At 41.7% G+C, this 15,324-nt stretch overlaps 2 protein-coding genes across 6 annotated transcripts in view; one reads left to right on the forward strand and one right to left on the reverse strand.

Annotated features, from left to right (window-relative positions):
• Positions 1–4,354: 4,354 nt before the first annotated feature.
• insm2 (insulinoma-associated 2) lies at positions 4,355–7,542 on the forward strand. The gene has a single exon (XM_008302017.1). It carries the CDS (start codon positions 4,355–4,357, stop codon positions 6,278–6,280), a length of 1,926 nt encoding a protein of 641 aa, XP_008300239.1. The 3' UTR covers positions 6,281–7,542.
• A 66-nt stretch (positions 7,543–7,608) lies between these two features.
• The window catches only part of ralgapa1 (Ral GTPase activating protein catalytic subunit alpha 1), a 74,625-nt gene continuing 66,909 nt past the window's right edge, over positions 7,609–15,324 (reverse strand). For 4 of the 5 annotated variants that reach the window (XM_008302062.1, XM_008302039.1, XM_008302057.1 and 1 more), the window contains exon 45: positions 7,609–11,452. In XM_008302062.1, coding sequence (XP_008300284.1) covers positions 11,307–11,452 — 146 coding nt within the window. In that variant the 3' untranslated portion in view covers positions 7,609–11,306. Of the gene's footprint in view, positions 11,453–14,898; positions 14,931–15,324 lie in introns of all 5 variants that reach the window. The other variant, XM_008302048.1, reaches the window with a different exon arrangement.

The following is a 15,324-nucleotide window of genomic DNA, read 5'->3' on the forward strand; positions in this document are numbered from 1 at the left end:
TTATGTAACCATGGGAAGACCAGTGATTTTTTAACATTTATTTGACAGTAAGTGAAACCTATTTCTAATGTTACATTAAACCATAAAATAAAGTGCTGAATCTACCAGACTCGTCATTAGGTTAAAAAGACAACAACAAAAAAAAACACATTTGGCTGCACATACAGACGCACGCACACACACAGATGCAATCATGTACAAACACAGCTCCCATCAGTCCTAGTTAAGATGTAAACTCCATGTAAACACAGACTGACTGACAGACGGATCAGCTGTATAATACTGCAGTACTTAAAGGCTTGTGACTGAGAAGCACAAATCAATAGAGTCATTTTCAGCAGTCTGGAGGATTATCCACCTCACTGCCCACTGATGCGATGCAAACTAAAGACACACACACACACACACACACACACACACACACACACACACACACACACACACACACACACTTCATATCCTCCAGCCAGCAGCCTCTTCAAACCGACTGTGGATCTATATTTTTACAGGAGATTGACTGAGTGCATTTACCCTGTTTTTAAACTACTGAAAGCTGCCTGCTCCATCCCGTCCTTCTTTACATCAGCCTGCAGACATTTATTTTCCTTATTTTATTCTTGTGGCAGAGCTCCAGTGTCCCAGCCCACTCTTTTGTCTTATGATTTGATTTTTCCCCCCCTCCAAATAGTATCATTTAATGTGTGTATCAGCATTTTTTTTTTTTTTTTTAAATCAAGCTTCTTGCAAGAAAAAAAAAACAAAACATCATTATCTTGGTATCAAAGATACAATACGGGGGGTCAAACTGGAAGTTCGTACTGCACAAAAGATGTGTTCAATAAAGACTAAATCTGCAATGCAGTGTCAAAATAAAAGAAGGATAAACTATGACCTTAGACTGATTTCTGTTCATGCACACTAAATGTAATTATACTTAAATTACCAATTTACACTTTAAAGTCATAAAAAATATTGGAGTATAAAATGCAACAAACCTTGTTTACTTCCTATCTACTGAGACTGTGGAAAGTTGATCTATTGCATTTAAAAGCCTCACTGGCCTACTTTTTATCACTACAGCGATAAAGAGAGGGAACTACACTGAAGTAAAAAGCAAACTGATGTGTTTCAGTATGTTTTAGACACACACAAGAAGGGAGGAAATCAACATGCCACTTTTATTACTACAGTAATGTGGTATGGCTGCATGTTAAAGACAAAAAAGAAATACTCATAGAAATTGAAAATTGTAAAAGTGAAACTGCACATTCCCAACATGACATAAAAATATTAGATTAAAAAAACGAATTTTTAGTCATTATTTAACTTACCATAAGTATTTTTTCTTTACATTTGTGTCTATTTTTTGGGCTTCCAAGCTATGCAATGTGGATGCGGTGATTGAGAGCTCTGATTTTTTACTTCGTTAGGTTAATTCTCAATCACTCACATGTTTACTGTTTCAGTCAATGGGGTCAACAGAGATTGAACCTAAGTCAATGTTTCCTCGCTGTGGGACACACTAGCAGCTGACAATCACAGTGAAAAATAACCAGACTAAAGAATCTGGAAGCTCTGGGCTTAATTAGATTTTAGTGTTGGACTCTCCTCCACCCATCTCATCTCTGTTCTCATGTGTGTTCCCCAGGGGGCCCTCGTCAAGCCAGCAGCCCGACCCTCGAGCTCGTTCTCACGCTCATCCGCCTTGATTGATTTCCAGGCAGAGACGCCGGCTGGCTGAAGCCCACTGGCCGAGCTAAAGAGTGCCTGGCCCGCACAGAGGGGCCCCAGCCGGGGGGGAGAGGATGGATGGAAGGATGGATGAATCTCCCTCCGATCTCTTATCAGCTACAGCAGCTTCTGGTGGGGGAGGACCGGTGTGAATAGTCCTTCAAACACACACACACACACACACGCACACACACACACACACACACACACACTCACACACACTCACACACAACACACTAGATTACAATCTCCCTCTTTCTCCTTCACTCTTTCCCTGCTTTGCCCTTCTGTTCTGCGGGGGAGATAACACCATGCACACACACACACACACACACACACACACACACAGGGAAAGCCATGCCCTAGGTATTCCCATCACCGACACACTGAAAATCAGACACTTCAGCAGGACAGAAACGGTCATTAGTAGTCTTAAAAAAGATATGATCTGTATCTGAGTCCCCATGGGTGCTGTTCCTAATTGCACTGACGCCAAAACACACACACACACACACACACACACACACACACACACACACACACCTTCCCTCTCGAAAATATGTGTGTTTACATGTTCACCGCTGACAGGTAAAGCGAGCCTCTACAAATCAGTGAAGATTCACACGAACAGCAGAAGCAGCCGTGTATGATTTTTACACCACAGCAAACAAAAAGGAAAACAACGATTGGGATTAAATATATGACACTAACAGTCAGGTTATAGTAATTATGACAATCAATAATATCACCAATAATTTCATGTTTTAGGGGTTTCGTCCTTATCATGGCATTATCCCTGTTTGACTCCAGTTGCTGACTTTTCTTTCCCCACTTTCTCTGAAATAAAGGCTTAAAATGAGCAGGGAGACATTAAAAGAAAAAATGGGACATTTTGATGAAACACATCAGTTACTTCTTGTTCACCTCTCAAAGACTCGCTGGCTGCACTACACACATGGATTCTGGCTCATTTAATTTTACAGAAGGCAAAATAAAGTAAAATAATAAAAAAGAAGTCGCATGACTACAGTCAAGAGTGACAAAATGTTCAGCCATAGCTCGTATTTCAAGGGAAATGTCAGTGTTCAACAAGCTCTAGAGGTCTAGATCTGACATGAGATTCTTGGAGTTTGAGAGGCAGATCAAAACAATATCAGATTCACCCGACAGCTTCCGTGGGCTCCCATGAACGTATAATAACCAAACATGTTTACCTAAAGCTGCATACCTAATTAGGCTGAACATTTTATAAACATCTCTTGAAAGCATTTACTTCCCAGCTTTTCCAGTTTCTAGTCATGACATATTACGACAGAATTATTAAAAAAAAACAAAAAAACAAAACAAAACATTTTTGACATGCCTTGGCTGAGGTTTAAGGTTTGAAGAGTTTCCATCGAATTGGTAATGCATCTCTTTCCTCTCCTCTCTTGTTTAAAATCATTGTGCAGATCCATTTCTATGGTCTCCAGCTGTCTGTCTCTTCCATTCACTAATCTCTGTCTCCACTAGTGCAAGTTAATTCAATCCTAATGGTTGTAAATGCATTCTGAGAAAACAATGTTACAACCTTGAAGCATTCTTTTCACTACTACTACACTATATAAATACAAAAAAGTAATATAAATTGGTCAATAAATATAAAAGTAAATAATCAAAAATACTTCCAATAAATGTTTAGTATCTAGTTGTCCATCCAGCATATTATTTAGCATGTTATACAGCTTTAGGCAGGCCTACATATAAAAACAACTTAGGAAATAGCCTATCTATGTATAGAAGTATTGCATGTACACAACTGTTTTAATTGTAAAACAAACAAACAAACAAAGCTTATATGCCTTTACCTCACAACAAACTGTGAGGATCAAGGTCACTGACTCAGAAACAACAGAACAATTCCAAAGGTTATGCAGCAGAGCAAACTAAAACCAACTGAATGAAACAGTGTCAGCTACAACGACAACAGTGTTTTTATTTAGATTATTTGTGCAGCCTACATGTATTTCTACCACCCTGGCCATCTTTTATGCCACAGTATCTCTTTATCCTCACTGGAAGGGCCATGGCATCATGTTTTCTCACATCATATGGGCCGTTGTACTTTACAAGGCACTATGACACTTATCTATAACTAAGAGAGCTAAAAGTTGAGACTGAAATGTCCTCATAAATAGAAACTAAATCTTTAAAAATAACTAAACATTCCATCTTGAAGTTAGTGTTTCAATGAAAGAAAAAGTGGAAGATTTTTGGAATTAAATGGGAACCTATCACTTCATCCCAAAAATGTAGTTGTATTTAATGCCAGTCATTAGTAAGTAATTCCTAATCATCGGTCATTACTAAGTAATTACTAATGACTGATGGTTTAGGGGCCCTGAACAGTGATGTGTCATCTGTGAGAGAGTCACGGTGACCACAAACACCCCACCGTCTCTCTCTCTCTCTCTCTCTCTCTCTCTCTCTCTCTCTCTCTCGCTCTCTCTCTCGCGTGCGCTCATCACACCTGCGCGCGCCTCTCTCTCTCTTCAAAGCTCTACTTGAAAGTGAGCTCGAGACAACAGTTGTTGTTCTTTCCGCCTGCCGGGGCCACGCGCCGAGCTCCGTCCTCACCGTCACAATGCCTCGAGGATTCCTGGTGAAAAGACACCGGAGAGGTTCGGCGTCGTACCGGGCACGAAGTACCAGCAACAACAAACCTGAGTCATACGACGGTGACCGGAGCATCCCTGACGGCTCTGAAGCTGCACCACCGGAGAACCATGTGCTGAGTGTCCTCCCGCTTCAGCGGCCAGATGGAGAGTTCCCGGTGACCCGCGAGGACCCCGTCGGTGTGAGGGAGGCGTGGAGCCCGCACGTGGAGTCCGCGTTGGAGGCGGAGGCGGACCGGCGCGCGCAGTTACCGGAGACCGAGGAGCAGGTGAGCGTGGTTCTGAGTCCTGACGGTGACTTTTCCTGCTTCTTCCCACCTCCACCTCCACCCGACCTGACGTTAACTGAGTCCTGCAGCCCCGTTAAACCGGTCGGCACGAGACTCCTGGAGCAGCACGAAGGAGGAGAAAAACAGCCGCTGTTCACGAGCAGGTGCCTAACATCATCCCCGGTACCGGAGCTACCGGACCTGCCGTTCCTGGTGAGCTCCACGCCGACCTCAGTGTCCGCTTCTATCGAGAGGCTCCTGGCGAGCAGCAGCCGCCACCACGCGCCGTCCTACGACAAATATGACCCGAATATGGCTCACGTGCACTTGTTCCCGCCGCTGACTCTGATGAACCAGGAGCACGCGGCAAGAAAGCGCTCCTTCCTCGAGCCCGACCAGCGCTTGAACAACAGCAGACACAGCAAACAGTCGAACCCGGCGAAGAAGCCCAAAGTGAACCGGAGGCTGACCTTCGAGGATGAGGTCACCACCTCTCCGGTTCTGGGTCTGCGGATCAAGAAGGAGAGTCCGGAGCTGCGGAGGCAGCGGGAGAAACCGTCTGCTCCCACCGGGAATCAGCCGCTGGGGGAGTTCATCTGTCAGCTGTGTAAGGAGGAGTACCCCGACCCGTTTTCTCTCGCGCAGCACAAGTGCTCCCGCATAGTGCGCGTGGAGTACCGCTGTCCCGAGTGCGACAAAGTCTTCAGCTGTCCTGCCAATCTGGCCTCTCACCGCCGCTGGCACAAACCCCGTCCGGTGAACAACAACCAAACCGGAGAGACTCCCACAAACAAGAGCCAGCCGTTAAAAGAGGCGCGAGGGCTCGTTCAGCACGAGAGGTCGCCGGTGGAGATGGAAGGCAAAGAGAACGAGCTGCTGCGCGTGAATCAGCAGCGTGGAGCGCTGGACAGCTCCATCAGGCGCGAGCCCTCCCTGCTGCTGCTCCACAGCCGGTCTCGTGACAGTCCCGACAGTCTCGCGCCTCCTCATTACGACTCCTCCGCTCATTACCGGAGCCCGGTAGACAGCTGCCTGGACCTGCAGCAGCAGGTGAGAGCGGCGGACAGTCCGCCGTCCAGCCTGCTCATGCTCAACGGTAACCCGGACGAGCGCGCGGACCTACCGCCGCCGTCTCTCCCGCACCCGCCTTTACCGTTTGTGCAGTCGTTACCGGAGGATGAAGTGTACGAGTGCCGCTACTGCGGGAAGAAATTCCGACGTCAGGCTTACCTGAAGAAACACCTGGCCGCGCACGAGATGACAGCGCGGGCGTCTCCGCCACCGTCACCTTACGGCCATACGCGCGAGCCCAGCGGCGGACAGAGCCAGGTGTTCCTGTGTCACCTGTGCGGCGCGCGCTTCCCATCTGTTGAAATCAGGGACAAACACCGTCTGTGGCACGCGATGCGGGACGAGTTGCTGGCGGGAGGAGCACGCGGGGCGGACGGTTTCCACGCGCACAGAGAAGAGAGCGTTGGCGGGGAACGCGAGCAGCAGCAGATCTTCACGTGCAAGCACTGTCCCTCCACGTTCTTCAGCTCCCCGGGGCTCACGAGACACATCAACAAGTCTCATCCCACCGAGAACCGGCAGGTGATGCTGCTGCAGATGACCGTGCGACCATGAAACGAGCAGATGTGTTAAGAAAAGACAAGCGTTTATGTGAAAAATAATCCGTGATCATCATGACGGCACAAACCACCCGTGACTGTTATTCTACTCTGAAGTACACATTAATGTCAGCTGTGTTCGGCTGTAACCTCAGAATAAGTGTCACATTATCACTCTGCCTTGAATTTAAAGGTCCATACACATCCACAGATAATATACTGACAAAAAAATGCAAATGCTGTCGATGGTCATAAAACTGGAAAACAAATGTAAACAAAACTTTGCCAAGTATTGATGAAACTAAACAATTAAATGTAACTGTCCATGGTGCTGAAACTGACTACGGACCGGTACAGCCTCTGTCTGTGGTACTGAAACTGTGTCTGCAAACAGTCTTCTCTAACTGTATTTTAAACAACTAATAATTCCACACTTAGTGGAACTAACCTGTTTTTTGAGGGGATAAATGAAATTTTCATTCCTGGACAGATCTCATTATTAATTCAACAGACTAACTGCAGGGTTATTGTACTCGAGAAAATATGTAAACTGGAGGCATGTTAAAATGAGCCTTTTCTCTTTTCAGCTTTTCTCACATCTACCCCCAGCATTACTGATTTGGCATTAAAATACAATAACTCCACAAGTTAGAGTCTGTATAAAACGACCAAACATGCCCCCAACCAAAGGTCATTTTGCTTAAACAATTAGAGGAAATAACATTGCATATATCAAAACCATGATTGACAGATCTCTCTACATTACTGTGGCAAAGTAATCAGATTACACTAAAGCTCAGGAGGAGTCTAGTGTGTTGCATTACTGGCTGGTGTAATGTTTAAAGCAGAGCCAGATCATAACCTGCAATCTCATTTAGAAAGTGACCTTGCTTAACCTGAAAACTGGAGTGGAATCATTGTTCTGTTTCAAAAACTATTTCATGTACAGTGAAAAATAAAATTAAAAAGAAAAAAAAAATAGAACACAATCAGACCATAATATGCCTTTTATAGTCAATGTGCCAGTTAACTTCTCAGCTATAAAATATTTTCATACAGAAATGAAACATTTAATGTTACTGCTTGTTAAATAAAAACGTCATTTTGTCTTTATTGATTCTAGATTACCGTTGAGATATTTGCTAAATGCCTTTATGATGCTAAAATGTATTTGTGATTCTATGAAGCCTGTACAGTCATATTTTGATATGGTTGAATGTGAAACTGACTAAATTATTGTCAATAAATGTTAATACAGTACAATCAATAAGCAGTAATGCACTGTCAGGTTATTCATGCTGTTTCAAAGCTGATACACACACAATAAGTGAATCAGTCCAGTAGTCATTGGTACGAATTATTTATTGTCAAATTCCATCATCGCACATCCACACTGTGTGCGTCTCCAACAGACATTACACATGTTTACATACTACAGATTTGACAGTAACATAGTTTGTGGCGTGTGTATGTGTGTGTGTGTGGTGATACAGCTGGTCAAAACATGCAGTTAGTACTGGACTGGTGTCATGCAGTATGTATAATCAGTAGTTACATATATCAGCTTTGTCCCAGACTAACATGTGGACAACAGCTGAACCCGTATCCATCACGGCCCTCACGTTCAGAGATCCACTGACAGGCACACAGGTTGAATGTATTTATTCATGAGGGGCAACTGATGCTGCTGCAGCTCAAACATGAGGGAGTCTGACTTTCCCTCCTTTGCAAAAAAAACAAAAACAAAACAAAGGTCAGATTTGGGACAAAAAAGCTGAAATGTATACAATCTGAGTCAAAAGCCTCCAGCCAGACTGTCTTAGTGTCGCTGATATGATTTTTTTTTAACGATGCTCAAAGGCCTTAGGTAACTTAAGTCAAATTTTGGTTGTTGCTAATGAGAGTTTTCAAACTAAACACAGTTCATTGCCAAAATGCAATCGTGACGATTATTTACAATCTATAAAACTATCTTTACTGTGGAAGATTAAAGCAGCATCAGGACTCCAGTCATCAAACAGAGTCACAGGGATTTTAATCCGAAGAGCGTAACGGAGTGTAAACATGGCGTTGCTGTGTGGCGTGGGTACTGGGACGGAGTGTGGATGTAGACTGAACAGGCTGTCAGAGTGTTTACGGGATGTAACCAAGCAAACTGGGACTCATTCAGCGATCTGTAGTGTATTTACAGCATGTACAGATCAGGGTCATGTCTTAACCAATCCATGGTGCTTCGACCTCAGCAAAACAAAACAAAACAAAACAAAAAACAAAAAACTGCAACAGCAATAATTTAAAGGGACAACTCAAATCTCAGCTGACTTCAAATACTCACACACAAAGTAACAGCACATGAATTTGACCTCATTTTACAATGGCATTTTAAAAAATGAACAATTTCAACCCAACATAAGGGGTCAAAAAAAAAGAAAGTTGTACAATCCCTTTCCTCTCTACAGAGAATCTATGGCTGCAACAAAAAATAAAAAAACAAAAAAATACAGCTGTGTACACATAGACTTCAAGCAGTGAAGTTTTATGCAAAACCTTTAACACACAGATCTATATCGTCAAATACAGATCCTACATTTACATGCTTTCTCTATCTGGGATCAGTCAGGCCAAGGAAAAATGAAGTTACAAGCCATCGTGTACAATTAAAGAAAGAGCACTGAGTCGTGATAAACCCTGAAAAGCAACAGCCTTGACTTTTAGAGAGAAAAACTTCCTAGTTCCCAGGTGAATTTTTGGGGCAAGTACTGTTAATACTACAAATGTATTAGTCAGTTTTATATTGAACTGATGGAGTGTTGAAACACATGGAAACCCATCTATGGTGCTATTTAATTATCTACATTGTAACTGCAAGCTGATCCCCTCCACCCACAAGTGAAACTGAGGACGAGTCTAAATATATATATATGTATACGGATTTAATGCTAAAATAATAATAATAAAAAAAAAAGATGATAAATCTGTTACCCCTCTTTGGCTGTAGATCTCTCTTTTGCACACTTGGATTTGTCACCCTAAAACTGCCTCCAAAAGAAAGACACAGGGGCTCACTAAGTCATGTCTCAAACAGAGTAATGAAGGCCTAAAACTTGTCTTGTTGGCATTGATTAGGCGCATTATAAACCCAAAAGAGCCCTCAATTTGTAGCTGCAGTGTTGTTAAGTGCATACAGTATTCATGGGTTTTACACGAGGCCTGGTTTTCCTCCGGCTTTACAAGAATTCATGTGTGGAGGGGGAAACAAAGCAACACATGAAAACAAGCATACAAATTCACAAGATCTTGGAGAAGTTTTCCTCTGATTTTTCCAGAATCTAGCTGTGGCACCAAGGATGAGAACTAAACTGAAACACATGAGTAAAATAAGATCACCTTTAAATTCCTAGAGATGAAGTGCCAACTGCTGAAGCTTGAAATCTTGTAGTGTTGACCTATTTTTTTTTTAAGCAAATACGTGGTCTGAGGTTCAACCACTTGGCTTTGGCAGCTATTCTCACGTAACCGTATATACACAACAAGCTTCCTCACACTGTACACATTCTTATAGATATTCATATGTCTACTATATATATATATTTATACTCATACATATATAGATATACAGAATATATATATATATACGTAGTCAAAGAACAAAGAACAAAAAGCTGTTGTTTTTCGCCTCAGATGACAAAGTGACTAAAAATACAGCAACATTCTTGTTCGGGTCAAAACACAATTTACAGTCAATTTTTAAAAAATGAGAAACCAAAAAAAAAAAGAAAAGAAAATGAATTCAATGAACATCAGTGCTTGTCCACATTTTACAGCATGAGCGAGAACAAAAGAAAAGCCACAACAAACTTTGTGTAACAAGTGCTTCCTCTTTGATCCGTTTGTCTTGTTAATAATGTCCTACAAAGTGTTTTTCTCTCTCCTTTGTGACAAACAAACAAGTCATCCATCCTTAAAACACTGTTCCTTACATCGCTCCATGGGAGGGAGGGAGGGTCAGCTCACTTTCAGAGTTAGGACAGGGGATTTTCTTCTAGATTCAAACACTAAGAAAGAACAGTTTTGGCTTGAGAACGTTGCCACGTCCACAAAGATGCACTTTTGTTATTGTTAGCAAATGAGTGGATTTGTATTTACATTTTAAGGAGGACTGAAAAGACACCAACCCTGCCTTCATCTTTATAGGTCTGTGATGCACTGACAACAAAAATAGACTTTTATCTTGCTTTCTCAATGCAGCACTTTACAGCCGTCACTCCTGTTGCTTTTTATATCAAAACTCCTGTTTCTGTCTGTACACACTCAGGCTGACTATTGTACAAATATACAGATTCCCCTCAGCAACATCCAACGACACACACACGCACAGACTCTGCTTTTCTTTGTTCTGCAGTTTGATCTCGCTGAATGTTCTCTCCATAACCTGTTTACAGAGCAGAGTAAAATGTGGCACACTTAAGCTTTTTGCAGTCCTGGTTACACTGGCATTTGTGCGCTTTCTAACATGGCACAGATTGTTATGAACTAATACTGCACTGCTAAGGCTGAACTTCCTACTGTGGCAAATATCAGCATGCTGCAGCGCTGGTTCTACCGGTTTCTATGTTTTTTTTGTTTTTTTTTTTAAGCAAAGTTGCAGATATATACAACATCTGTGAAAATTTTCAAAAAAAGTCAGAGTATAGTATATTCCACAAAATACGATTACATGTATTTTTGAGAGTACAACAAAGGGTGTGTGATAGAGTTTTTGTGGATTAAAGGCCAGTGTCCAATCAGAAATGCAGCATGCTGAAGAAGCTGGGACGAGTCAAAGTCTATTGACATCCCTAATGGTTAATTTCTGTGAACACTTATCATCGTTTTCCTGCTGCAAATGATATATTAATATGTAAATTTTACCAAAGCTGTTCATTTGAATTTGTTTATGCCTGATTTAATTTTGTCCAAACTGGCTGATATAAGGGACAGCAAAGTTTTATTTTTGATGATATGAAGCGTCCATGCTGTCCGAGCCATGTAATGTGGAAAGCTCAGGTCTTATTGGCCGATCCGGAGGAGCGTCGCAGCTTCATGGACATGCGGCTCTTGCTAGTCCGAGGAGACATGGGGGACGCCGAGTCGCTCCCGGCCTCCCCAAGAGCCGGACTTTCTCCCCGAAGAATCTCGAGGCAGGAGCCTGAGGAGGGGGAGGCATCGGGGGAGAATGTGGAGAGGGAGGTGGACGGATGGGAGGGAAGGGTAGAGGTAAATATGCAGAAAAGGATGAAGGATCCAACAAGAACATTACATCTCACCCCATGAAGGTCTACTGAGTCACAGCACAGATTCCTACAGTGTCACAGACAGGACAGAGGACGACGGACACACACACAAAGACACACAGCTACAAAGACAAGCAACGTGAAACATGAAGCGCTATTTTTATTCTATATCGGCCTCATACTAGCCCCCTAAAAACCACTAGAACTAGCTTAAATGAGAAAATGATTGTTTTGTACCTAAACTTAACTTTTTGCTGTTAAATATTGTTATTTTTCACTTAGTCACTAACTTAAGTTCGGCTAAGCTAAGTTTAAGCTAAACTACAATAAACTAAACAATGCTGAACAAACTACACAAGGTTAAGTTCACTTTGCTTGTCGATGCTTTGAGTTATTAATCGTTTGCTTTTATTGTATCATTAATATTCAGCTCTTTAAACACAGTGCATTAAATATTCATATGTTATTTTGATAACTCCACTAAGTCAACAACAAAAGTCAAGTCCAACCAACGCTATGGTTACATTAAGATACAATAAATTAAACAATACCATAGTACACTGCATGCCATTAGATTTGTAACACTTATTATTTTGTATTTAGAACATAAATGTCAAAGTTAGTGTCATCGACTATGATAAGGCCAAGTTAAGCTCCAAAAGTGAATTAAATTAAGATAAGCTTAACGAACTTAACATGCTTGATGTAGTTTTATCTTGACAAGTTATTTTCATAACACGGCCTTTTTTTAATCATTAAAGACAGATGTGTTTAAAGGCATTCAATCACATTCAGACTTGGCTTATTGGACGCTTCAGCTTCAAATACTAGAACAGAAACACTATATGACTGAATAAAGAGAAAAAGCTGAGCACATTTTCTGCCTTAAGAATGTCTTTCCCAGTGAGGTTCTCTGACACTGTATGTTTGTACGTACTTGTACTTTGAATGCCGGCTGGTTGTCTCAGCTCTAGCAGCTGTTACTATTCTCTGTTTGGTTTTTCAGAAGTTTTATGTACATTACACTGTTAAACTATTTAAACTATTTATCTATGATGCATACCATTCACAGCTAGCATGAAGGACCATCTGCTTCAGACCTTTCCCCTTCACCCTGAGCAGGTTAAAGCTGTCTAGTGGTTTAGGGACCATCAGATACATAACACTATGCTCCTCTGGTGAGAGGAGGGGAAAGGAAAGGAAAGGAAAGGAAAGGAAAGGAAAGGAAAGGAAAGGAAAGGAAAGGAAAGGAAAGGAAAGGAAAGGAAAGGAAAGAGGAGAGGAGAGGAGAGGAGAGGAGAGGAGAGGGAAAAAAGCATAACAGAAAAAAAGGGGTGAAAAGAAGGTACAAAGAGAGGACAAGGAAAGGGCAGTTCAGAAGCATGAAGAGGGGAAAAAGAAAACAGAAAAAAATGAATAAAAAACCCAGAAAGAGAAGCAGCCAACCAAGTAAAGAGACAACAGTCATAGACAACAGACATAACAGACACAGACCGACAAAACACATCACAACACGTACATGATGAGACAGAAAACACTGATGCTTCATTTTACCCCACACTATAGTATTTACATCGATCAAGCAGACAAATTAAATCACTAAAAAAGAAACTAAACAATGTTAGTTCAAAGTTACACATCCAAACAGTTTGTGTTTATGTGCAGACCTATACTTCAGAAGCTTACCCACGTATACAGTAAGTATGTCAGAGTGTGTGTATGTGTGAGCCAAACTAGAGTGCTACATCACATCAGAACCAGGAAGAGAGGAGCATACAAAAAGGTTAGAGGTCAAGTTTCACCAGGTCAGTGTGACATCGCAGGTTAACAGAACGACCACGAAGGTTACTGAGTGAGTGAACAGACAAAAGAGCAGAGAAATATCACATTGTTAGAAAAGGATGTGTCACGTTCATCATGCCACTGGGTGGGGTTTGGTACGATGTATGATGTTGAAGTTAAATAAACTATAGTTCTATCAGTCATACAAACATCAGAGTTGAGACCTGACATACAACAATGTGCAAAAACAGAAAAATACACGAGAATTCTAAATCAGCTATGCAAGAAAAAATAGAAATAACTTGTACCAACTTTTGTTGTTGCTCTGGCTCAGTCAGTTTAAAAAAACTAATCTTTTAAAGTAGCAGAATTCAGCATGTTTTGGCTACTGAGCCTAAAGCTACACCAAATAATGTCCTTATGTAATGTGAACGAACTGCCTCATTGTGATGAGCTTCTTTCAGCTCGTTGTTTGGTTTTATAGCAAACGTCATTGCTTTAAGGGCCCAGCAAACAGTCAGTAACTCGCTCATTCATCTAGCAGGTACAGACCCAAATATTTCCTTCAGGTGTTGGAGGAGACCAAAACAGAATTGAAGCTGAGGTAGGCAGTCATTTTTGGCATCACTGGGCAAAATTTCAAAATAATACAATATTGTAATGCTGCTGATCTGCAAGAAACTACTTTAGGCTTCGAGGCCAATTCATGGTTTTGGCATCCCTGTGCACAGACTTTAAAAGCAAACATGAGACGTGCATGTGGTTCTACTCATACTACAAGAGGTACACGTCGGTCTGCTATGCCGACGGTTGCATTGCCTCTCATATGAAACACAGAAAGACACACGGGACCCATGGATGTTTCTGTAAGGTTGGCTGTGGTTTTACATTTTTTACAGGATATAGCAGTTAGTGACAGATTGCGCTGTAGCACCAAGTCAGCGATTATTCTTCAGGTGTGTCGAGCACAGTGGGCAAACATAGCACAGGATTTCTGGAGAACTTCAATGGAAAGCATGTACAAAATAAAAGCACGGACCAAGTCCGACAGCGAGTACTTCTATCTCAGCTCTTTTAATGATAAATTATAAAAGCGTGGATGACAAACAGCGTCCTCATACGGCCTACCTTCCAAACACACATTTGTTTTGAGCAGCATTTAGTGTGTACACTCTGCCACAAATTTTGGGCAGCACAGACACTTTGAAACCAGTAGGAGGAAGGTGAGACTTACATATAAGTTGAAAACTTCTACACTCAAGAAGAGGGGAATTTCTGTGCCTTAAAAATAAAAACAATCCATCTCGTCTTTTCATTAAAAATTCTGTTGACTTGCAAATCATAACAATGTATACCAAACCACACTCAGTGATGAGCTGAAAATGACACTTCCTCGTAAAGAGTAACAGAAGGCTGCTATTAACACATGCAGACCTGCTTAGACTGTAGAAAACACAGAGGAAGAAACAGAGATAAACACAAAATGGTGGAGGAATTGGAAAAGAGTACAGGTTAGGCTGAAATGTCAGTAGGAAGAGCCAATCAGAACGGGGCGTGTCAATCATGTGACCAGGCTTACCTTTTAGCTATAGGCAAGTGAGACAATACGATCTAAAGGAGGGGGGAACAAAACGAAAAGAAAAGGACGACAGTAGAAAAAAAACACACACACAAAAAAATGAAAAAATAAAAAAGGGGAAAAAAAGAGTAAAAAAAAAAACACAAAGAAATAAAATTGGTAAAAATTAGACAAAAACAGAAACAGAGAAGAATGTTTGATCATTGTGTTGTTAAGGGATGGGGAACCTGTGAGTTAATAACAGTCAGGGATTGGGGGAGTGAGAGAGAGAGAGAGAGAGAGAGAGAGAGAGAGAGAGAGAGAGGACACAGAGAGAGGGGGAGATGGAGATAGAGAGAGAGATAAAGAGAGAGAGATAAAGAGAGAGAGAGAGAGATAAAGAGAGAGATAGAGAGATAAAGAGAGAGAGATAAAGAGAGAGAGAGA

This window comes from Stegastes partitus, unplaced genomic scaffold (genome assembly GCF_000690725.1).
Source record: "Stegastes partitus isolate 25-593 unplaced genomic scaffold, Stegastes_partitus-1.0.2 Scaffold36, whole genome shotgun sequence".
NCBI classification, from domain to species: Eukaryota; Metazoa; Chordata; class Actinopteri; family Pomacentridae; genus Stegastes; species Stegastes partitus.

Bases quoted from the DNA above. Each gene is read 5' to 3' on its own strand.
- insm2 (XM_008302017.1), top strand. From the start codon at position 4,355: ATGCCTCGAGGATTCCTGGTGAAAAGACACCGGAGAGGTTCGGCGTCG.